The 25,405-nt window shown below is 34.7% G+C and overlaps 1 protein-coding gene across 3 annotated transcripts in view; it reads right to left on the reverse strand.

Moving 5' to 3' along the window:
* SPDYA (speedy/RINGO cell cycle regulator family member A) overlaps positions 1–25,405 on the reverse strand; it is a 45,682-nt gene that overhangs the window by 4,961 nt on the left and 15,316 nt on the right. For all 3 annotated transcript variants that reach the window (XM_049651912.1, XM_049651911.1, XM_049651913.1), the window contains 4 exons: positions 24,082–24,140; positions 21,879–21,964; positions 16,144–16,315; positions 2,408–2,696 (listed from right to left, as the gene is read on the reverse strand). In XM_049651912.1, coding sequence (XP_049507869.1) covers positions 2,408–2,696; positions 16,144–16,315; positions 21,879–21,964; positions 24,082–24,140 — 606 coding nt within the window. The remainder of the gene's footprint in view (positions 1–2,407; positions 2,697–16,143; positions 16,316–21,878; positions 21,965–24,081; positions 24,141–25,405) is intronic.

Raw genomic sequence — 25,405 nt, forward strand, 5'->3', positions numbered from 1 at the left:
AAAAGTGTAGGTAAAAGTTGCTGGTATAGAAGGGAAAGATGTTAAAAGGCAATTTTTATTTTACACTTTAGCCTATGGTAGATCCAACTTACCTTAAGATACAAGTGAACAAATGAAAATTATGCTTGGAGGTGTTGCAAGGGAAGAGACTATACTGTCAAATTTGTTTAGTGATTTACTATGGCCATGGAATGAAACAATGATTGAGGTGTGATCCCTACCCTGAAGAGTGTTAAGAGTTTAGTTTCTCTTTTACTAAAACTTCAGTAGCCACTATTAATCTCATAAGGATATAGCAAAAATAAATACGTGATATTCTGAAATAATGGAGGTTCATTATAGAATTTAGGCAGAACTATAAGAAATCCGTCAGTCCTATCTTGGATGAAAATCTAGAAAAAAGGCTTTATAAGAAGTAAAAAGGATCACTGCTGGTAGAATATTATTCTGGCTCGGTTTCAAATGTCAGAAATACTCTACCTTTATAAACATAATTTGAATGAAAATTATGGTGTGGTCGACTAAAAGTATTTCCAGTTCATATGATTATTTTCTAACTAATATATCATTGTGCAAAGCCATTTAAATACCAACAAAAATGAAATGTGCAAATAAATTATGATACTTATACCATGTCATGATTAAAAATCAGGTTTTCAAAGACTAATGACATGGGGAAATGCTTTATGGTAAGTGAAAAAAAGCAGGCCTAGATATAGTATGTTTCTAATTTTTTTTAAATAGTAGGAAAGTGTATAATATTACACTATAGTAATCAAAACTATGATTTTCACATAAAACTGACAAATAGAGAAATGGAATGGCATAGAGAGCCCAGAAATAAACCCACACATATATGGTCAATTAATTTATGACAAGACGTGCCAAGAAGTGGAAACAGTCTCTCCAATAAATGGTGTTGGAGAAACTGGACAGTCACATGCAAAAGAAATGAAGACCACTATCTTATGCCATGCACAAAAATCAACTCAAAATAGGTTAAAGACTTGAATGTAAGACCTGAAACCATAAAACTAGACCAAAATGGAAGGATACTCATCTTGCCAATGGTTTTTGGATTTGACACCAAAAGCAAAGGTAACAAAGCAAAAATAAACAGTGGGATTACATCAAATTAAAAAGTTTCTGTGCAGCAAAGAAAGCCAAGAAAATGAAAAGGCAACCTTATGGAATGGGAGAAAATATCTGCAAAATATCTGCAAACCATTCTGTTCTGATAAAGGGTTCATATCCAAAAAAATAATAAAGAACTCTTACAACTCAATAGAAAAGTATCCAAATAAAATGGCCAGAGGAAATGAATAGACATTTTTCCAAAGAAGTCATACAAATAGCCAACAGGTACGTAAGAAGGTGTTCAGCATCACCAATTGTCAGGGAAATGCAAATCAAAACCACAATGAGATTTGTGATTATTAATAAAGCATTTATGCTGTATGTAAAAAAAAAATCACAATGATACACACACTCACATGCCCATACATGCAATGGAATATCATTCAGCCATAAAAAGTAAGGAAATCCTACCATCTGTGACAACATGGATGACTTTGAGGGCATTATGCTAAGTGAAATACTTCAGAAAAAGAAAATAACATGTGATCTCACATGTGGAATCTAAAAACAAAACTAAACCAAAAAATGAACTAGATACAGAGAACAGATTGGTGTTTGCCAGAAGCAGGGATGCAGGGTGGGCAAAATTGGTGAAGGTGGTCAAAAGATACAAACTTCCAGTTATAAGATAAATAAATCCTGGAATGCAATGAACAACAGGGTGACTATAGTTCACAATATGTGTTGTGTATTTGAAAGTTGCTAAGAGAGTATATCTTAAGAGTTCCCATCACACACACACAAAACTGTATGTGGTGATGAATGTTAACCTATTGTGGTAATCATTTTGCAATATATCAAATCATTATATTGTACACCTAAAGTTAATACAATATTTTGTGTCAATTATATCTCAATTTTAAAAAGTATATAAAAGAAAACCAGTAGTTAATCACTGATAAAGCTCGTGAGATTTCAAGTAAATTTATTTTCTTCTTGAAACTTCTTTTGAATAAAACATTTCATAGAAAATGCTTCAGGCTCTTCAAATACTTAATACTTTAAAATACTTGAGACCCATGGTGTGTTAGGTTTCAGTGTAACATAAGTCACATTAAAAATCTTTTAGCTTAGGTACACTACCACAAAAACAGATACTGACACAAGACAAATAGTAACTGAAAAGGAGAAAACTTTCAATACTAATTCACTCATAATGTGATATATAAATTACTATGTACCCCTGCCTGTAAGAACTGACTACAGGTCAATAAATGAGGTTTGTTAATAACTTGCATAAATCTAATTCTGACATATTACTAAATCATACCTTGAGAATAGCTACAAGCTTGAGAAGGATTGACTACTATGTCCATTGACTTGTGTGATTCCTGAGAATGTTTCTCCATCACCTCTACTGTATCACTGGATGAAGATGATGAAGACAATCCCAGTCTAACATATCTTCCTTTTTTACCACAGAGTGAACAATCTACTGGGGTGGCACTAGGTCCTCGGGGCAGTTGAACTTCATCTCTGTTGTAGTTTCTAACAGCTCCACTGTGATGCACAGAGCGTTCCCGCTGCCATATATAATGGGTTGGGGCAATAGCCATAACCTACGGTGGAAAGCTTCCTTTTAGAATTTTAATAAGATTTGAAAATTTGGTAAAATTAAATACAAAAATTAAAACTCACAGCTAGCTCTATAACTAGATCTAAAAATCTAAGTTACTGATGTTAAGAAAAAAAAAAAAAAGGCATCTCCAGATAAGACAGCACTACCTATAAAGTGATTCACTGCTTAGATCCTAAAGACAATAACTGACAAAGTACTTATTTCAAATATGAAATAAGACTGAAGCAACCTTCTAGGTTTTTCAATTCTGAGTATTCTAAGTTTGGGATAGATAATACAGTTAGTCCAAAATGACACATAATTTTTAACTGGAATATACTGGGTCAAAAATAACATTGTTGAGGTTTGTTTTTTTTTTTTAATTTTTTTTTCAACTTTTTTAAAATTTATTTTTGGGACAGAGAGAGACAGAGCATGAACGGGGGAGGGGCAGAGAGAGAGGGAGACACAGAATCGGAAACAGGCTCCAGGCTCCGAGCCATCAGCCCAGAGCCTGACGCGGGGCTCGAACTCACGGACCGCGAGATCGTGACCTGGCTGACGTCGGACGCTTAACCGACTGTGCCACTCAGGCGCCCCCATTGTTGAGGTTTCTAACTATATGTTAGGCTAATCTTAACATGTTTGCAATTGTGGCAAGGGAAATGGTAAATAACACAGGTAATTTACATAACCTCTCTGTTCCTCAGTTTCCTTATCCATAATATGGAGAGAATAATATTGTCTACGTTAGAGGATTGTTGCAAGGATTAGATGAACAATTAATTATAAAACTCTTATGATTCTTCACTACATGTTGGGCATTGTTCTCTAAGGTTAAATAAAATCCTGCCTTTGGAGTCTGGATAGACCTATTTCCTTATCCTGACTCTGCCAATTGCTAGCTGTATGATACTGAGCAAGTTACTTAAACTTTCTGAGGCTCAGTTTCTATATATTTAACATGAGGATACTATCTGCCTCACAGGATTTTTCGGCGGGTTAGATATGTGTAAAATCCTTATCACATAGTAAGGAGCTGGCAAATGATAGTCATATATAGGTACTTTCCCAACATATGAAGGGAATTGTGGGTACTCTTGAAAATTTTGCTTGGAAAGAAAGAAAGGCTTCTGCTGTTAAAAATGAAAACCTTAGGTTTTGTTTTAGTGGGTCAGTTGGTTAAGTGTCCAACTCTTGACCTTGGCTTGGGTCATAATCTTGTAGTTTGTGAGACTGAGCTCCACGTCAGGCTCTGCACTGATAATTTTGCACTTGGAATTCTTTTTCCCTCTCTCTCTGCCTCTGCCCCACTTTCTCTCTCTCTCTCTCTCTCTCTCTCAAAATAAATAAACTTAGAAATGAAAAGAAAACCTTAAAACCCCCTGATTAAAACCAGTCTGCTTAAACAGAGTACCGGTGGCCTCCTCCAAAATAATTGCTAAAGAATGCTAGCTAGGCTAATTTCGTTAGTGAATTATTTTATAATCTACTTAAATCCTTCAAAGAAGTTTTCAACAAACATGTAACAGTTACATATCTTTTATTTTTAAAAATTTTTACCAAGTTCAAAAATTTTTTAAGTTTATTTTGAGAGAAAGAGAGAGAGAGAGAGTGAGAGAAGGGGAGGGGCAGAGAGAGGGAAAGAGAGAGAATCCCAAGGAGGCTCTGCATCATCAGCACAGAGCCCAATGTGGGGCTCAAACCCATGAACCATGAGATCATGACCTGAGCCAAAGTCAGAAGCTTAAGTGACTGAACCACCCAGGTTCCCCCCCACTCAAGTTTTTATTTAAATTCTAGTTGGCTAACATATAGTGTAATATTGGTATCAGGAGTAGAATTTAGTGATTCATCACTTACATATAACACCCAGTGCTCATCACAAGTGCCCTCCTTAATATCCATCACCCATTTAGCCCATCCCCTACATACTTCCCCTACATCAACCCTCAATTTGTTCTCTATACTTAAGAGTCTCTTATGGTTTGCCTTCCTCTCTTTTTTTTTTTCCCATCCCCTATGTTACATTTGTTTTGTTTCTTATATTCCACATATAAGTGAAATAATATGGTATTTGTCTTTTCCTGACTGACTTATTTCACTTAGCATAATACACTGTAGCTCCATCCATATCATTGCAAATGGTAAGATTTCATTCTTTTTAATAGCTGAGTAATATTCCACTGTGTATCTTTATCCATTCATCACTTGATGGACTGATTTGGGCTCTTTCCATAATTTGGCTATTGTTGATAATGTTGCTATTAACACTGGGGTGCATGTGCCCCTTCAAATCAATATTTTTGTATCCTCTGGGTAAATACCTCGTAGTGCAACTGCTAGATCTTAGGGTAGTTCTATTTCTAGCTTTTTTAAGCACCTCCATTATGTTTTCCAGAGTGGCTGCCCCAATTTGCATTCCTACAAACAGTGTAATAGGGTTCCTTTTTCTCTGCATCCTCGCCAACATCTGTTGTTTCCTGTGTTGTTGATTTTAGCCATTCTGACAGGTGTGAGGTGGCATCTCATTGTGTGTGTGTGTGCGCACATGCGCACTTTATTTCCCTTATGAGTGATGTTGAACATATTTTCATGTGTCTATTAGCCATCTGGATGTCTTCTTTGGAAAAATGTCTATTCATGTCTTCTGCCCATTTCTTAACTGGATTATTTGTTTTTGGGGCATTGGGTTTGATAAGTATAGATTTTGGATGCCACCCCTTAATCTGCTATGTCATTTGCAAATATCTTCTCCCATTCCATAGGTTGCCTTTTAGTTTTGATGATTGTTTCCTTTGCTTTGTAGAAGATCTTTATCTTATGAAGTCCAAACAGTTCATTTTTGCTTTTGTTTCCCTAGCCTCCAGAGACATGTCTAGTAAGAAGTGGCTACAACTGATGTCAGAGGTCGCTGCCTGTGTTCTCTTCTAGGATTTTGATAGTTTCCTGTCTCACATCCATTTCGTATTCTTATGTATGGTGAAAGAAAGCGGTCCAGTTTCATTCTTCTGCATGTCACCATCCAGTTTTTCCAACACCATTTGTTGAAGAGACTTTTTTCAATGGATATTCTTTTCTACTTTGTCTAAGATCAGTTGACTATATAGTTGTGGGTCCATTTCTGAGTTTTCTATTCTGTTCCACTGATCTATATCTATTTTTGTGCCAGTACCATATTGTCTTAATGACTAAAGCTTTGTAACATAACTTGAAGTTGGGAATCGTGATGCTTCCAGTTTTGCTTTTCAAGATTGCTTTGGCTATTCATGGTCTTTTGTGGTTCCATACAAATTTTAGGATCGTTTGTTCTAGCTCTGTGAAACATACTCATAGTATTTTTTTTTTTTTTGAGAGAGAGAGAGAGAGAGGGAGAGACAGGGGGAGAGAGATAAAATGAGCCAGGGAGAGGCAGAGAGAGCAGGACACAGGATCTGAAGCAGGCTCTATGCTAACAGCAGAGAGTGTAATGTGGGGCTCAAACTCATGAACTGCAAAATCATGACCCGAGCTTAAGTTGAACACTTAACCGATTGAGCCACCCAGGTGCTCCTGTTGGCAGTATTTTGATAGGAATTGCATTAAATGTGTAGACTGCTTTGGGTAGTATAGACATTTTAACAATATTTGTTCTTCCAATCCATGAGCATGGAATGTTTTTCCATTTCGTTGTGTTATCTTCAATTTCTTTCATCAGTGTTGTATAGTTTTCGAAGTACAGATATTTTACCTCTATGGTTAGGTTTATTCCTAGGTATCTTATGGTTTTTGGTGCAATTGTAAATGGGATTGACTCCTTGATTTCTCTTTCTGCTGCTTCATTATTAGCGTATAGAAATGCAACAGATTTCTGTACATTGATTTTTGTATCCTGCAATTTTGCTGAATTTGTGTATCAGCTCTAACAATTTTTTTTGGTGGAGTCTTTCAGGTTTTCTATATAGAGTATCATGTTATTTGCAAATAGTGAAAGTTTGACTTCTGCCAATTTGGATGCCTTTTATTTCTTTTTGTTGTCTGATTGCTTAGGCTAAGACTTCTAGTACTATGTTAAATAACAATGGTGAGAGTGGATATCCCATCTTGTTCCTGACCGTATAGGAAAAGCTCTCGTTTTCCCCATTGAGGATATTAGCTGTGGGTCTTTCATATTTGGCCTTTATGATGTTGAGGTATGATCCTTCTATCCCTAATTTGTTGAGGGTTTTCATCAAGAATGGATGCTATACTTTATCAAATGCTTTTCTGCATCTATTGAGAAGATCAAATGGTTTTTCTTTTCTTCTATAAATGTGGTGTATCACATTGACTGCTTTATGAATACTGAACCACCCTTGCAGCCCAAGAATAAATCTCACTTGATCACAGTGAATAATTCTTTTAATATACTGTTGGATTCAACTCGCTAGAATCTTGAGAACTTTTGCATTATGTTCATCAGGGATATTGGCCTGTAATTCTCCTTTTTGGTGGGGTCTTTGGTTTTGTCTGGTTTTGGAATCAAAGTAATGCTGGCCTTATAGAATGGAAGTATTCCTTTTCTTTCTTTCTTTCTTTCTTTCTTTCTTTCTTTCTTTCTTGTTTGAGAAGAATAGGTATTAACTCTTCTTAAATGTTTGGTAGAATTCCCCTGGGAAGCCATCTGGTCTTGGACTTTTATTAGAAGATTTTTGCTTACTGACTCAATTTCTTTGCTGGTTATAGGTCTGCTCAAATTTCTTCCTGTTGAAGTTTTGGTAGTTTATATATTTCTAGGAATTTATCCATTTCTTCCAAATTGCCCAATTTATTGGCATATAATTTTTCATAATATTCTTTCATAATTGTATTTCTGTGGTGTTGGTGGTGATCTCTCCTCTTTCATTCATGATTTTATCTATTTGGGTCCTTTCTTTTTTCTTTTTGATAAGTCTGGCTAGGAAGTTAGCCAGCTCCTAGTTTCATTGATCTGTTCTGGGTTTTTGTTTCTATATCATTTATTTCTGCTCTAGTGTTTATTATTTACCTCCTCCTGCTGGCTTTAGGCTTTATTTGCAGTTCCTTTTCTAGTTCCTTTAGGTGTAGGTTAGGTTGTGTATTTGAGACTTTTCTTGCTTCTTGATGTAGACCTGTATTTCTACATACCTCCCTCTTATCACTGTTTTTGCTGCATCTCAAAGGTTTTGGACTGTCATGTTTTCATTTTCATTACATTAGCTTCTAAAAAGTAGAGGTAAATAGGGCTGCCTGGGTGGCTTAGTCGTTTAAGCATCTGACTTCAGCATAGATCATGACCTCATGGTTCATGGGGTCAAGCCCTACCTCTGAGCGGTCAGCACAGAGCCTGGAGGCTGCTTTGGCTTCTGTGTCTCCCTCTTTTTATGCCCCTACTCTGCTCTGTCTCTCTCTCTCTCTCTCTCTCTCTCAAATAACCATTAAAAAAGTTTTTTAAAGTAGAAGTAAAGATGTTGATTCTAACTATAAATGTTTCCATAACAATGTAAAATTAGGTTCAGAGCTACCTAAAGTGAGGAAGCAGAATATCAGAATTTCTTATTCCTTCCATATTTAGTATTTCTTCCTTAACACTTGTACATCTTTATTTCCTATTTCTGGAATGTCCTCTCCCTTTATTTGTCTTAGTATCGCTTTTCCTTCAATGCTGAGCATAAGTCCCACATTTTAAATACTCCAGCTTTTAGATTGTATTGTTTCATTGTTAATCTGACATTAGGACTTTTAACGTGTCTAGTACTCAGATATCTATCTATCTATCTATCTATCTATCTATCTTTTTATGAATGTAACCAATCTACGGAAGAACTCTGGGCAGGAAGAGTCTCTCATACACCTATCAAAGGCCCTCCACACAATATTATTTAGTCATATATTTTTTATTGATAGATGAAAATAATTGATAGATGAAAATAGGAATTAGAGGCCACTGACATTATAAACTTTCAACAGCATGATTTTTATAAGAATTCTGTCACAAACTCTAGTGAGAAGAGCAGAGAAACATAGGAAGCAGAGGGCACACAGCAAGTTTGGTAAACCATTCTTTCTACAACAAGCTAGGCATCAGTCTCTCCACATGCTAAACCAGCTAGAAAAATGCATGCACACATATTTGTGTGCTTTTCTAAATACAATTTTTTAATACCTATTTTATTTTGGAGAGAGAGAGAGAGAGAGGCAGAGAGAGAGAGAGGGAGACATAGAATCTGAAGCAGGCTCCAGGCTCTGAGCTGTCTGCATGGAGCTCGACACGGGGCTCACACTCACCAACCATGGGATTGTGACCTGAGCCGAAGTCAGTTGCTTAACTGACTGAGCACCCAGGTGCCCCATTTGTGTGCTTTTAAATATGTTTGCACATATTTTATACACACAAATATAATTAGAATATTATTGTGATAACAGTTAATTAAAAAGAAAATTGTAAGAGGGTCAGGAAAGCAGGATTTAGTTCTATGACCTTAGGCAAATTATGTAACTTTCTGGGCTACAGGGTGTATTTTGTATATGAACAAACAGGTCACTTACAGTCCTCAAATTCTATGATTTATGAAAGTAACTTCTTTAAAGCATTGGTAGCACTTGATCTACTGGGAATGTTATCCTAGTTTTTACTTTATCTTACTCTTCTGTCATTTTTAGTGATTTTGTTGTTGTTGTTCTTTTGGTGGGTGTTACAAAATTTAATACCTGGACCTCTGTTTTTCTCTCTATATTTTACTGGTTATGATCTCAAGAGATAGTATAGTATAGTATAGGTGTTAAAAAAAAAAACAACCCAACTCTGCGTGTGCCTGGGTGGCTCAATTGGTCAAGTGTCTGGCTCTCGATTGCAGCGCAGGTCATGATCTCATGGTTCGTGGGATCAAGCCCCGCCTTGGGCTCCATGCTGACAGCACAGAGCCTACATGGGATTCTCTCTCTCTCTCTCTCTCTCTCTCTCTCCTCCTCTTTTTCTGCCCCTCCTCTGCTCTTTCTCAAAATAAACAAACAAACACCAACTCTGGAATCAGACTGCCTAGGTTTGAATACTGGTATGCTGCTTGACTAACTGTGTGACCTTAGAGAAACCATTTATTCTCTCTGTGCCTCAATTCCCTCTTCTGGGATTATCTAGCTAGCTGTAAGAAGAGTTATGAGAGTTAACACATATGCAGTACTTAGAACAGTGCCTGACAAGTACCCAAAAAGTACTAACATCACTTTCACCATGGATCTCTTATCTACTCTACCAAGCTTTCAACATCACTTATATGTGTTGACTCATACTTTATTCATACCTGTTGACCATTCACTTAATTATCCAAGTATCACCTTAAATTCATATGTGTGATATAAAATTCCTTATTTTCTCAATAAACCAGTTTGTTTCTTTAGCATTCCCTATTTTCATTATGGAACCCATTACTCCTTCTGTTCTACAGATTTGAAACCCTGAAAGTGGACTTTCCCATATAATCTATATCCAACTGGTCAGCAAGTTATGACAATTATAATTTCATAACATTGATTTTTCTTTGGCATCATTATATTCAGCACTAGGTTGATACCTTCCTTTCTGACCTATACCAAGTTTAGCAGTTTTCAGTACCCTCCCTATATTGGGTCTCTGCTGCATATGGTCATTGGATTATTTTGTTTAAAACTCTGTTTATATCACATCTCTGATTTCTAAATTCTAATCTGGAATCAAGTAGTAGCTGATACACAAATGTTATGATGATACTGTGCCATCTAGGCCAGAGTACATAACAAGATCAGAGAAAAGATTCCTTTAGATAAAATTGCTACCCTCCATGATGCATAAAGGGACTGGAATTGGAGTCTAACTCTCATCAGATTGGCATATTCCATAATTTGTGAGCCAATCTAGAAATCAAGCTATCATCAACCTAAATAAATTCCACCTCAGAGGAGCTGCTATCCAAAAAAGTAAACTAACTGTAACTAACAAGATAATAATATCAGAATGAGTAGGGAAATAGTCTTTACTCTTTTCTGGAAAGGCCTACATATATTTTTCAATTAAATCATACCTCCTCTCTTTCCAAAAAAGGATTATTGGCAGCTGACAAAAACAGCAAATAAATTTTTCATTAAACTAGCACCCAAAAGGGAAAAATTTGGCTACAGGAAGAAAATAGAGGGGCGCCTGGGTAGCTCAGTCAGTTAGGCGTCCGACTTCAGCTCAGGTCACAATCTCGTGGCCCGTGAGTTCGAGCCCCGCGTCGGGCTCTGGGCTGATGGCTCAGAGCCTGGAGCCTGCTTCCGATTCTGTGTCTCCCTCTCTCCCTGCCCCTCCCCCGCTCACGCTCTGTCTCTCTGTCTCAAAAATAAATAAACGTTAAAAAAAATTAAAAAAAAAAAAGAAGAAAATAGATTTGCCAGTAGTAATGAGTAGTAGAATTGAGGTAGGTAGAGAGAAAACTTGGCTCTTAGCTTCTTTGCAGCAACTAAGGTTAAAAAAAGAGACAAATTACAAAATTCATATAACCTGGAAGGAGAGAATTAAGTTGACAGTGGTATATATATATAAAGAGTGCCAAGTTTAAGTACTAGCTGGCCCTACCACTTGTTAAATAAATGACCATGGACAACTTACAACCTTTCTAAGCCCCAGTTTCTTCATCAGAAAAATGGACAGAATATACTATTTAGTTCCTGAGATAAAATAATAGATATATGTGTGCCTTTCAAATTAACCAGTATGAGCAGTAGAAGCTAGATGTCAGAGAAAACAGAGCACTGAGAAGTCATTAGATATGAAATCACATCCTGAGTTTACCATTTAATTGATGTATGATCTTGAGTAAACCTCAAACTCCTTGGTCCTCAATTTCATCAGATGTAAAATAAGAATGCTGCAACTCTCACAGGCATTTTTGTGAGGATAAGAAGATAATCTACATATGAAAATATTTATGAATTTATGAAGCACAATGCAAATGTAAAGTATTATCATTGTAAGCCAGTTTATAAGTACTATCATAACTTGGGTTTACTTTAGGGTGAGACTCAAGAAATGAGTTGGCAGTATGTCAATACCAGGCTCTCAATAACAAATGTATAGAATACTTAGCTAAATTTCTAACGCCATGTCTTGCACTTTAATGCATCAAACTTCAGGGCAAAGATGATGTAACACTTTTTTACAACAAACCCCCATAATACTGAACTTAAGTGTCTTACTCATTAGGTAGCTATTGAATGAATAGTTAAGAGAACAGGATAAAGTCTACGTAATTTCTTTTCCTATGTACTACAATGATTCAAATGTACCTGGTCGGAACAGCCATAAAAAAGCTTATCTATGTGCCCCTGTTGTAAGAGGCAGTGCTAAGTCAGCAAGTTTTATAGTTTATTGTTTTTCTACTACATGGATAAGAAGGTATGAAAAAGAATCAGAAGCTTTAAATCCCATTCACTGTCAGCCAGCACTATTTACTGAGTACCTACTATGTGACATGCACTGTTCTAGGCACTGGAGGTCCAATAAGAAAATAAAGACCATACCCTCTTGGAATTTATATTCTAGTAGGGGGAAATCGTATTTGTAAGATAATTAAAACAGAGTATGTTATATGATGGTTAAGTGCTATGGAGGAAACTACGAAAAGAAATACAGAGGGACAGTGGGAAGTAGTACTTGTTATTTCACCAGCTTTATTGAGCTATATTCTCAAAATACCATACAATTTACCCACTTAAAGTGTAGAATGGCTTTCAGTATGTTCAGAGTTGCACAACCATTATTATAGTCAATTTTAGAACATTTTCATCACTCCATAAAAAAAGTAATCACACCCCATTTCTCCTTCCCCTTGGCCTCTGGCAACGACTAAGCTACTTTCTATCTCTTTGGATTTGCCTATTTTGGACAGTTTATTTAATGGAATCATACAATATGTGGTCCTTTGTGACTGGCTTCTTTCGCTTAGCATAATGTTTTCAGGGTTCATCCATGTTGCAGCCTGTATCAGTACTTGATTCCTCTTAATTGCCAAGTAATATATCACTGTATAAATATACTATATGGTTTATCCATCCATTCACTGAAGGACATTTGCGTTTTCATTTTTTGACTATTACAAATAATGCTGCTATGAATACTCATGTACAAGTTATTGTGTGGACATACCTTTCCTTTCTTTTGTATATACAACTAGAACTGGAACTGCTGGGTTGTATGGTACCCCTGTTAATCCTTTGAGGAACTGCTACAGTTTTCCAAAACAACTACACTATTTTACATTCCCAACCAAAGTGTATGAGGGTTCCATTTTCTCCATATCTTTATCAACACTTGTTATATTTGTCTTTTTCACAATAGCTATCCTCGTGGGTGTGAAATAACATCTACTTGTGGTTTTGATTTTTCATTTCTCTGATGGCTAATGATGTCGAGCATCTTTCCATGTGGTTTTTGCCCATTTGTAGATCTTCTTTGGAAAAGCCTTTTCAGATCCTTGCCCTTTTAAAAGTTGTCTTTTTATTGTTGAGTTGTAAGAACTCTTTGTATATTCTAGACACAACTCCCTTATTGGACAGAAAATTGGCCAAAATTTTCATCCACTTTGTGGGCTTCTCACTTTCTTCATGGTGTCTTTTGAAGGACAAAAGTTTTCAATGTCAATGATAATCTCTATTTTCTTTTGTTGCTTGTGCTTTTGAGTTCAAGCTTGTGCTCGTATGATCTCTGAGAATCCTAATCCAAGGTAATGAAGATTTACACCTGTGTTTCCTTTTAAGAGTTTTGTAGTTTTTAGCTCTTACATTTCAGTCTTTGATCCATTTTGAATTAGTTTTTATATCTGATATGAAAATTGGGGTCCAAATGCATTCATTTGCATGTAGATATCCACTTGTCCCAGCATCATTTGTTGAAAAGACTATTCTTTCCCCATTGAATTTTCTTGGTACTTTTGTCAAAATTCAATTGAACATAAATATGAAGGTTTATTTCTGGACTCTTCAATTTTATTCCATTCAGGGAGATACTACTTGATGCAGGGTGCTAAGGAAAGGTTTCTCTGAGGTGCTATTTAAGTAGAATCCTAAATGAAGTGAGGAAGTGAAGCACACGGATATCTGGGGGAAAAACATTCCAGGCCAAAAAAAAAAAAAAAAAATCCTGAGGTGGGAATGTCCTTGGTGTGTTTGAAGACGAGCAAGGAGGCCAGTGTAGTTGGAGGGAAGAGAGATGAAGAGATGAGAAGAGAGTTGGCAGACCAGGTAGAGCCATGATAAGGGTTTTGCCTTTTACTCTATGTAAGATGGGAAGCCTCTGGAGGCTTTTGAGTAGAGGACCAATGATTTGACTTACTTTCTAAAAGATTTACTCTGGCTGGTGTATGAAAATATACTACAGGAGAGAAAGATTATAAGAGAGACTACTTGGAAGATTATGGCAATGACTGAGACATGAGGAGACAATCAAAGTAGGATTTAGTGGTAGAGGTCGTGAGAAATGGTAGAATGCTGGACATTTTTTTAAGGTATGGATGTGAGAAAAGTATAGGGCAACAGTTTTTTGGTCTGAACAACTAGAATGATGAAGTTACCATTTATTAAGATGTGGAAGACTATATATAGAAGGAGAAGTTTTGGAGGTCTGTGTAGGGGAATCAGAAACTGGATTGTCAGCATGTTAAGTATGAGGTATTTACTAGATAATGAAATATGAATAGGAAATTTAATATGCACATCTAGAATTAGGGGAGAGATCTATTGTCAATGTCAAAGCCTTGAGATACTAAACTTTTCTGTAAATCCCATTACACAACTAAGTTTACAGTTATCTAAAACTTTTTAGTCTTTTACACATACACCATTAAGGTACATCATACTCTGTCTCTTTAATAGTCTTATGCCAGCAACTGAAGTAATTCCATCTCCAATTGTGTAAATTAAGTTGTTGCAGTTATAATGCTAGTTGTTCTATCTTAGGAGTGGGTGGGCAATCTGCCATGAGGTGAGCATTGCCTATCCCAGCCTCTTGCCTCTGGTGCCCATTCCATGCTCTTAGCTGAGTGTACCATGGGGCTTAAAGTGTTCACTTTGAAAAAAATCAGAGTGTTCAAGTAAGATCTACTATCATGTCCAAAGATGGCACAGGGGCACCAATTATCCACTCCTGACCTGGGGACATAGAGATAAAACATAGCAATACATGACTCTTTCAATGTCCTCTAATTGGAATGAGTTGTTTAAATCCTTTAATGAGGATCTATTAATTTGGGGGAGGGGAGATATACACTCAATTTTCCATATTTTTCTGTTGAATTTCATCTTTTTTTTTTTTTTTTTGAGAAAGAGTGAGTGAGCAAGGGGAAGAGAGAGAGGAGAGAGACAGAGAATCCCATGAAATGCAGAGAAAGAGGAAGAGAGAGTGTGGAGCCCAGAGTAGGGCTCGAGTTCACAAACTGTGAGATCATGACCTGAGCTGAAGTTGGATGCTTAACCAACTGAGCCACCCAGGCACCCCCACTGAATTTAACCTTGAAAAAACTTGGCCTTGCTATTTCAATCTTCTAAGTTATTTCTGAATCCTTTAATTTCCCTCAACATTCAACAATCCTCTTAATTTAATACACAATTATCCATACTTGCTAATACTTTCATCTCATTAATAAATATAATTAACAAGGTTAATTCCAGGCAGACTTCTGTGACACACCTCCAAAGTCTTGCCTGAAGTTTGACACTAATCCATTAATTGGTTCTTTTGCCTATCATCATTTAACTGGATATAACTTCATTTCATTACAGCATTAACTAATTCACATTTACCAAACTTTACTAGTACTGGCCTACAATGATCACTGCCCTCCATTAATTTTCTATTTTAGAATATTTCTTTAGTTTGAAACATTAACTTTTTTCTTTATTGAAAACCTAGAACATTAGGTAAAATAACCCATTTTCTAATTTTTAGTGTTTTTCTGTTTGACTTAATAGAATCTGGCATCAAGGAAACTTACTTTATGTATTATTCTATGTGAAAAGAGGTATGATTTTTAACATATTTAAATTTATTTAAATTTTACACCATGTAGTTTGCATTTTAATCTTGGGAACTTGAAATTTCACATACTTTATTTGATGGAAATTATTATTCACCTCCAAATGTTATTAACATATTTTGCAATCTGCACACTGTCCTTTCCCAATATTCTGGTCATCTTTTAGACTAAAGAAACACACTAAAACAAAAATACTTACTACAGAAGTAGGCTGTTCTGAAAAACAGAAATGACAATTTTTAATTATTGTGGTAAAAAATTAAAATATCAACATTGTAATATACAAGATGTATTCATGGTAACCATCAAGGTTAATAGCCTACCCTTACATATACAAAAAATGTATTAGAAGCACATTTAAAAACAAGACAAGGGAAATTACATAAAGAGAAAACAGATTACATATATAAAGTTTTTTAAAAACCTTACCTCCTCACAGCATCGCCTGCTTACAATAGCCCTATAGTCAATTCTATCCCAGAGTTGGTCCCTTAATTTTAAGAAATTAGGGAACAATTTTCTCCAGTTTTTCCCTAAAGCCCATGGAAAAATTTCATATTTGGATTCTTCTTCATCTTCTTCAACTGTATTAGCCAGATACCTAACAAAAAAGACCAACAACTCAAAAAAGAAATGGGAAAAGGACAAGAACAGGAAGTTCACAAAAAAATATATAAATTACTTACAAACACATAAAGATGTTCAACCTCACTCATAATTAAAAAATGTAGACCAAAAATAGAAATACAGTGAGTTGAGTTCTGGATATTTTGTTTGTTTTTTAATGTTTATTTATTTTGAGAGATGGAAGGGGCAGAGAGAGAGGGAGAGAGAGAATCCCAATCAGGCTCAACACTTAGCATGGAGCCCAACATGGGGCTTGATTCCACAACCATGAGATCATGACCTGAGCTGAAATAAGAGTCAGAGCTTAACCAACTGAACCACCCAGGCGACCCAAGTTCTGGATATTTTTGTATTCCTATAAAATTTGAACTTTGTTCCAGGATGCAGTTAAGTTACTTAGAAACAGTCTGATCCTTTCAGGCCTTGCTTTAATGATTTGTTAGGTGGATCTAGAGCAATGTTCAGTCTGGGGTAATTATTCCCCACTACTGAAGCAAGACATTCTTGAGTGCTCTACTCAATATTCTGTTAATTATGAGTTTTTTCAGTCTGGCTGGTGGGAACAGGCAAAATTCCCAGCTCTGGGTGAATATTAGGCACTGTTCCCTCTAATCTTTCCCCACACCCAAGTAGTTTCCTTATATACATATGGAAATCAGTATCCTCCTAAATACATGAGGGGGATCAGGCATGCACAGAAACAGGTACACATGACTCATAATAAAAAGAATCATCAACCAAAATTGACACGTTAGAAGTAACAGACATTAAACAGACAAGGACATTAAAACTGTTATATTTACTCCAGATGTTCAAAAAGAACAGGAGACACAAAGTGTACTTCTAGAGATGAAAACTATCTGTACAATGAAAAATACATGGAGTAGGATTAATAGACTAAATACTGCAGAAGAAAAGATTTGTGCACTGAAGACAGCAATATAAACTACCTAAACTGAAACATATAGAAAAAAAGAAACAAAAATAATAGAGCCATCAATGAGCTGTGAGACAACTTCAAGTGGTCTAATGAAGGCGAAACTGGAGTCCCTAACAAGAGTTGGGTGGACAGAAAAAATATTTAAAGAAATAATCGGTGAAAGTTTTTGAAATTTTATGAAAACTATAAACATACAAAGAAGCTGGATGAACTCCAAAGCACAAAATATGAAGAAAATTACACCAACACACAACATAATCAAATTATTCAGAACAGGTGATAAAGAGAAAATCGTAAAGGCAGTCCAGACAAAAAATGAGACATTAGATAACACAGAAACAGAGGTAATGACAGAGATTTCCCACTGGAAACAATGAAAGCACCATAGATGATTTTCTAAGAAAAACAAGCAACTTCCAATAAAAAAAGTGTAAAACATGTAAGGGAACAGTGTACCATAAACATAAACAGACCCTGAGGTCTGAAGATACTGAAATTAATAGTCCAACACGAAAGAAATAAATCCTAAAAGCAATAAGAAAGGAAGGCAAATGATCCCAAGTGGAAGGTTTGAGATGCAAGAAGGAATAGTAAGCAAAGATATAAATATGTAAGTAAGTCCTTAAATAAATGTTCAGTGTAAAAACAACAATAATAATGTCTCAAAGTTTTTGGAGGGCTTCATGTAGAACCACAGAATTGCAAAACAAGAGAATATAAGTTGAGAAAGGGGTGACTGGAGTTAAAATGTTTATGGCTCTTGATTAAAAATAACTGGGATAGAGCTTCCTGGTTGGTGAACATGCAGAGACCAAGGGGTGCTGAGGGGTTATGGAAGCTCCATGCCTTTTCCTCATACCTTGCCCTATGCAAATCTTCCATCTGGCTGTTCCTGAGTTATATCCTTTTATAAGAAACCAGTAATCTAGTAAGTTAAAAAAAATAGGTAACTAGGATAACTGCTGAAAGGATATAGACTGCATAATTTCCTAAAAAGCAGAGGAATAAAAGGTATCAAAAAATAAAAATTAAAAAGATCTCACAGAAAAAGTGGGACGTAAAGACAACAAGATAGTAAAAAATTCAAATATATAAGCAATAATATAGAATATTATTATTCTGCAGTGAAAATGAATGAACTAGAGCTACACATATCAATATAAATGAATCTCAAATCATATTATAAAGCAACAGAAGGAAGTTACAGAAGAACAGTGCACATTATTCTTTTACATATAGCTTAAAAACAGGAAAAACCAAACAATATATTATTTAGAGGGTTATATACAGAATAAAGAAAATCAAGAAAATTACTATCTGTGGAAGGGAGGGGGCTCTAACTGGGAAATTGTGCACCGTGAGCCTCTAAGATTCTGGCAATGTTCTATTCTAAAGTTGAGTCATGGGTATATGGGTATTTGTTTTGCTTTTTCTTTAACATAAACATATACACATTCCATATACCACTTTTATAGATATGTCACATTAGAAAAATTCAAAAGGCACAGAAATGTATAGTATACTTCTATTCATATAATATATACACTGGTTCATGTATAGAAAATTATTTCTAGATACACATGATATGTTCATTGTTCTTGAGGAAGGATGCCAACGTCTTGAGACATGAATACTTACTTTTAATTATATACCCACTTATGTCCTTTTAAAAAACTACATGCATATTCAATTTAGTTACATTAATATAAAAATAGCACCTATTACTTTACCTTCCCTTAAAATAACTGTACATATTTTTAAATTACCATAATATAAAAGCACCTCATATGAAACCCATTCAGTTACATGAATCCAATCATGTCCTCTGTGAAATTACATAATTTCTTACTTTAGTATCCTTGATAGTTCTTAGTAAAGGGTAGACAGAAGCCAGAGGTTGGCTCCTTTCACGCTTGTTAACCAAATAAAACAAAATCTATAACATACTATGGTACTATGCTATCAGAACTACATTGTAATTCTACTCTAGATTAACAATTTTTCAGGCTCAATGTTATAAAAATATTTGTATTGTATGCATGTAAGTTGTCTTCTAATTTGAAATAGATTTTCTTGGAGCAGAGTTCATTTCTTTTGTATAATAGCTAATTATGCTTATCCAAATAAAGAATTAAGAACAACCACACGTTAAAGGATGCAAAAAAACAATTTAGATACATGTTCCTTCCCTTTAAGCAGCCTATAGTCAAGTAGAAGAGGTAACTAAGTATGAAACAAATAACTGTACAAGAGAATATGGAATAATGACAATAAAAGTCCTGAGTGTTGTAAGAACATATAGGAAGGAAAAGAACTTGAGTTAGAACTGTGGCTAACTGGGACATTTGGGTGACTCAGTCAGTTACACATCTGACTCTTGATTTCAGCTCAGGTCAAGATCTCAGGAACTGTGAGACCGAGCCCTGCGTCAGGCCCTGTGTTGCACTTCATGCTGTAAGTGTGGAGCCTGCTTGGGATTCTCCCTCTACCTCTCAAAATAAATAAATAAACTTAAAAAAAAAAAAGAACTGTCGCTAAGAAAATATTTACTGAGAATTATTGAGTCAGGATATATAAAAAAGTATGATTAGATATAAAATGGAAATTATAATCCATGTTATACAGACTACTACACGGTAAACTCGTGCTGCTTTACTTTACTGGTAATAACATTACCAAAATGTCAAACAAATCCAATTTCAGGCATCTGTAAGAATTAAAAAGAAAGCTTCTTTTGGTTTGTTTTTAATTTGCAGGTAGAAAAAACTACAAAATAGATATTGTATCAACACAGAGGTATAATATAATACTAAGGATACATGTTAACAGCAATGTAGCTTAGTGGTTAATCACTAAATTTGGCCACGGGCAAGTCACACCTGACTGTGCACCCCAGCCCTGCCACTTACTAACTTTTGTGAGACTTGGAAGTACTTCCCTTCCTAAGTCTCAATTTCCCCATATGTAGAATGAAGAGAATTTAATAATGTATCTCACAGAGAAGATTCAAGGAGCTTATAAAAAAACAATTTTTGTGGTGTCCTGCACATAACACTCAGTATTAGTTAGTACTATTATATTCCCACAGTTTATCAATCATCACTAAATGTTATAAGGTTCATTATCCCTTATGCATGGGGAAATATGTCTTCTAAATACAAGGAGATCAGTTTCTTCTAGTCCTATTTCTTGAATCACACTTTGAGTCTGAATTAAATAGACTTTGAGTAAAAACTCACTCATCAGTGCAAACAGTTGTTGAGGTATTCAACTTAAGTATTTTTTATATGTAGTTCCCTAGTTAAGTACTTAAAATTATATTCATACATTCCCAACTGCAGTATTATATCCAGGTACTGGGTATAAAAAGTTTCGAGATTGAGATACATTTTCTTAAACATTGCTTCTAGTATAATTCTGACCTATAGGCTGGAAAGCCATGTTATTAAAACCATTTAACAGAAATGGTTAGTATCAAAGCTAGTATGAACGATCCAATATAAAGTCAATAGAAGAATAGAAGAATTGGAAAAAACAGCTATATTCCTTGGTCAAAGTTCAGTGTGTTAAGTCAAAGAGTCAGTGGTTACTAAAGAAAGGTGTCAGATATGAATAACTTCTTTTTTTAAAATGTTTTTTGATGTTTACTTTTGAAAGAGAGAGAGAGGCAGACAGAGCACGAGTGGGGGAGGGGCAGAGAGAGAGGGAGACAGAGAATCCGAAGCAGGCTTCAGGCTCCAAGCTGTCAACACAGAGGCACCCAGGCACCCCAGATATGAATAACTTCTAGGTTACAGACAAAAATCTATAATTAGTATGTCTGTAGCATTTTCCACAAGTTGTTTCATGTAAAAGGAAAATGATGATGACTTTAAGTTTATTTTGAGAGAGAGAGCATGCACATGTGCATGAGTGGGGTAGGGGCAGAGAGAGAGAGGGAGAGAGAATCCCAAGCAGGCTCCACACTGTGTGGTGGAGCCCAACAGGGCGCTCGATCTCACAAACCATAAGATCATCTGCAAGATCATGATCTGAACCGAAAACAAGAGTCAGACGCTTAACTGATTGAGCCACACAGGTGCCCCAATGACGATGATTTTTGCTATAAATTTACTGGAAATTTCAAACCGAATATTCTGGATTTTAAAACATATCTGAGTCCAAAAGAGGAGAATTTGGGATAATTTATATGGAGCACTCTGAAATATGTAAAAGATACAATACAAACCCAAGTGGAATACTGAAAAATAAATCTTACGCATATGGCAGGATAAGATCAGTGAAAAGAACATAAAAATATTCTATTAAAGTAAAAAAATATATAACTTCTATAGATAAAGCCTATTCAAGGATATACATCAGGTTTTTAAAAGCCTCTGTTTTATTTTTTTATAGGTTGCAATGTTAACTTAATTTACTTATTTTTTTAAGTAAGCTCATACCCAATGTGAGGCCAGAACTTACAACACAGAGATCAAGAGTCGCAAGTTCTACCTAATGAGCCAGCCAAGTGTCCCAAAACAGACTGTTTTAAATAAGTTATCATATATATTATAAATAAGGACCACAAAAATCACTTAGTAGAAAGCATACTTACAGAGCAATAAAGAAATTTATCCTGGTATGCTCATTTATGGTAAATTTAGCTCTCTTGAAATAAACAAAGGTCATAGCCAAAAGATACTATAGGGAAAAAAGTAAAAGTTAATATTAATGTTTTACGTTCATACGTAAAACTGCTTTAAGATAGTTATCTTTAAGATGAATAATAAGCTAAAAACAATAAAGCATTATCTATCTTTATTACAGAATTACCTATTTATTTGGGTCCTTATTTTCTGGCTTCCTGTAATCCATGTGAATGGTAAGAAATAGTTCTGAACCATTTATCATGATTAAGATTAGGAAGAACTCCTAAATTTTATTATTGCCAATATTTTTTGAACCAAAACCCTAATTTTTTTCTATCTTAAATTTCAAATACATAGAGAAGTTGAAATAATAATGAAACAAATAACCATACATCCTTCACCTAGATTCATCAATTGTTAGTGTGTTGCCACATTGGCTTGACATATGTATCTATACAAAAAATTTTTCCTGACTCCTTCCAGTTAAATTGCAGACACCTATACTCATTTTTCATTCATTCATTCATTCATTCATTCATTCTTCATTCATTGTGGGGGGGATTTTTAAATTGAGGTATAATTGACACAGATGTATATATTTAAAGTTTACAGTGTGATGATTTGTTATATACATTGTGAAGTGAATAGCAAAAACAGGTTAATCAACATATCCTTCACCTCACATAATTATCTTTTTTCCCTTTTTGTTAAGAACACCTAGGGTCTACTCTCTTAGCAATTTCACATACTCACTTTTAAAAATAACTTCAAATCAGAAATTAGAATAATTTATTCTAATGGCTCTATTTTCTTCAGAAAAAAAGTGTTTTAAATGTGTTATTAGAAAGACATATCTTTCCTGGTATTAGGGCACTGTCCAGGTTCTATATGTTAAAACTAAAAACAATTAAAGTACTGATGTATTAGATTCTCTCTCATAAAATGCCTTTTTATCCTACCTTCACAGGATTCACTACAAAGGTGACTCCAAGTTTTCAAGATAACTTTCAGTAGAGAACTCTTAAATACGGTATGCATGGTTAGTTACTTTAAAAACACTGCCCCCTGCTGTCCAGCAACTTTAATTACTGTAATGCATTTAAAACTGTAAAGTAGGAAACTTAAACTCCACATGCACATTACACAGCTATTTTATATGAAGGCATTAATATTAATTTTTAGAAGTGTTAGAAAAATTGTTATGTTTAAAAATATCTCATCTTTTAGAAATACATCTTGAAATATTCATGGATAAAATAGTCTAGTTTTGGGAAGAAGGATTAGAAGAAACAAGCAGAGCCATGAGCTGATGATTACTGTAGCTCCAAGATAGGCACATAGAGGTTTTTTAATTCTATTTTCTCTACCTCAAGGTATACATGTTTTAAATTTTCCAAAATTAAATTTCCAAAATTAGAGATTAAAAAGACCAAACTTCGATTTTATCTGTGTTATCTTAAGCTTGAAATAAAAAAGTTCACATCAATATTAACTTAATGTATATTTAATCATAAGCCAGGCTTCCATTCATACCTTTCCCACATTAAATGGGACATTAAATTTAAGTGTGAAATGAAGTCATGCTGAATTTTCTGATATGACTACCTGGTCTAAGATACCATTTATAAAGCTGAGATCATAATTGTTCTGCTAAATCTAAAGAGTACAGAAATATGGTCCCTAGTATGTAAGTCAGCATCATGACGATCTTTTAGAAACACAGATTCCGAAATAAAAAACACAAGTACCTAATTTTATCTATAAAATTATTGGGATTTGTTTTACCTATAAAATATTAACTGTATCACAGACCGCCTTAGTGAAATTAATCTCAGAATATTCAGTAATTCAGAATTACTCCATAGCTTGATAAGAGGTGATAATTCTGATCAAAACATGTTAAGTCTATACTGATTCTTGTTTTCAATCAGATAACAGACTTAAGGTCACTTAAATATAATTAATAATATTCTGCAATTCCTCAAGTATAAAATGAGTCTATGATGTATGCTAATTTCAAAAATTAATGCATAAGGATTACCCCTTAGAAGGAGCAACGCAGGCTAGTCCTTTTCCTAACGATAATTAATAGGATAGAAAATTCTTATAAGGTTTTGTTAAAGTTCTGATGGTTTAGTAACATAATAATTACATCTTTACCAAATTTACCTTGTCTGCAATTTTACAGCAGCAGTCCATCCACAAGAAATCTTGAATTAAATCGTCATCTAGAACAAAAGGTAGCTATGACTTGTCTTTTAAAAACAGAATGTTTCCTTTTGAAGAATTAATTTCAAGATAGGGGATTATAAATGATGCTTAGAAATCAAACAAAAATGCCTGGACAAGTACTGTCTAAAATGTAATTTTCACTTCTTTGGTGCATTTACCATTGCAAGCACTGTACAAAAAGTTACGGCTTTTACTCTTGGGTAATCTGATTTGCTCGGGCCAGAGAGGGTATGGTAGAAGTGTTTGGTTTCCTGACTATCCCAATAGCTCTTTGAGAAAGATGTCTTGGGTAACTATAGATTAGCTCTTTATTACTTTCAAAAATCAATCTTTACTGGTAGAAATGGAGTCTGATAAAAGATAACTCAGTCTTTAAGAAATAATGACTAAATGAATATTACTGATTTTCAAAATGTTTTTACTCTTTCTACTACTTTCCCCTGTTAGGTCTCAGGGTATTTTCAGTTTTGAATTCTTCTTTTCACCTATTTATCTCTGTCCAATTATCTATTATCCAAATAATAATGAAAATGTCTATATAAAGATTCATAATTTATTAGCTATTTACAATTAATACTTAATTCTGGAAAAACTGAGTATTATGACAAAAGATTAACAAAAATACTTTTAAAATATGCAAAAGTAGGTCAAAAGTACTTACTTCAATTTTAAAAGGTCAAAATATATAATCCCCAAATATATGAGTAGTTGTCTGAATACAATCTGAGAAAATCTGCTTTTTCCATCCCCCCTTCATTTTAAGTTAAATAACAAACAAAACATACTTCTTTATACTAATTTTTACATCCTAGAAATATCAATATGGTCAAATACATGGAAAATTCCAAGAATAAGTACACATTTTCTTAGAATTAATTTCTGCCTTGTTAATTCCATTTTTTAAAAAGTAAACTCTACACCCAACATGGGGTTCTAACACACAACCCCAAGATCAAGAGTCTCATGCTCTACTGAGCCATCCAGGCATCCAGCTATTTCTTAAATTACTTATGGTAGAACCAGGTATTTTCTATTTCTCAGGATCAGCTATGAATAATAGAAAAGTTTGTTGGTAATAGTTTTGCACTAGTCTTAATAAAGAGAAGGGGGAACTTATATTAAGAGTATTATACTTACACTACTTACATTTTTTCTTTTTAGCTCATCTTCTGATTTTACTTTACTTTAAATCTTAACCAGCTTGCCCTTTCTTTTTTCTTTCTTTCTTTCTTTCTTTCTTTCTTTCTTTCTTTCTTTCTTT

Source organism: Panthera uncia, assembly GCF_023721935.1.
Source record: "Panthera uncia isolate 11264 chromosome A3 unlocalized genomic scaffold, Puncia_PCG_1.0 HiC_scaffold_12, whole genome shotgun sequence".
Taxonomy (NCBI): Eukaryota; Metazoa; Chordata; class Mammalia; order Carnivora; family Felidae; genus Panthera; species Panthera uncia.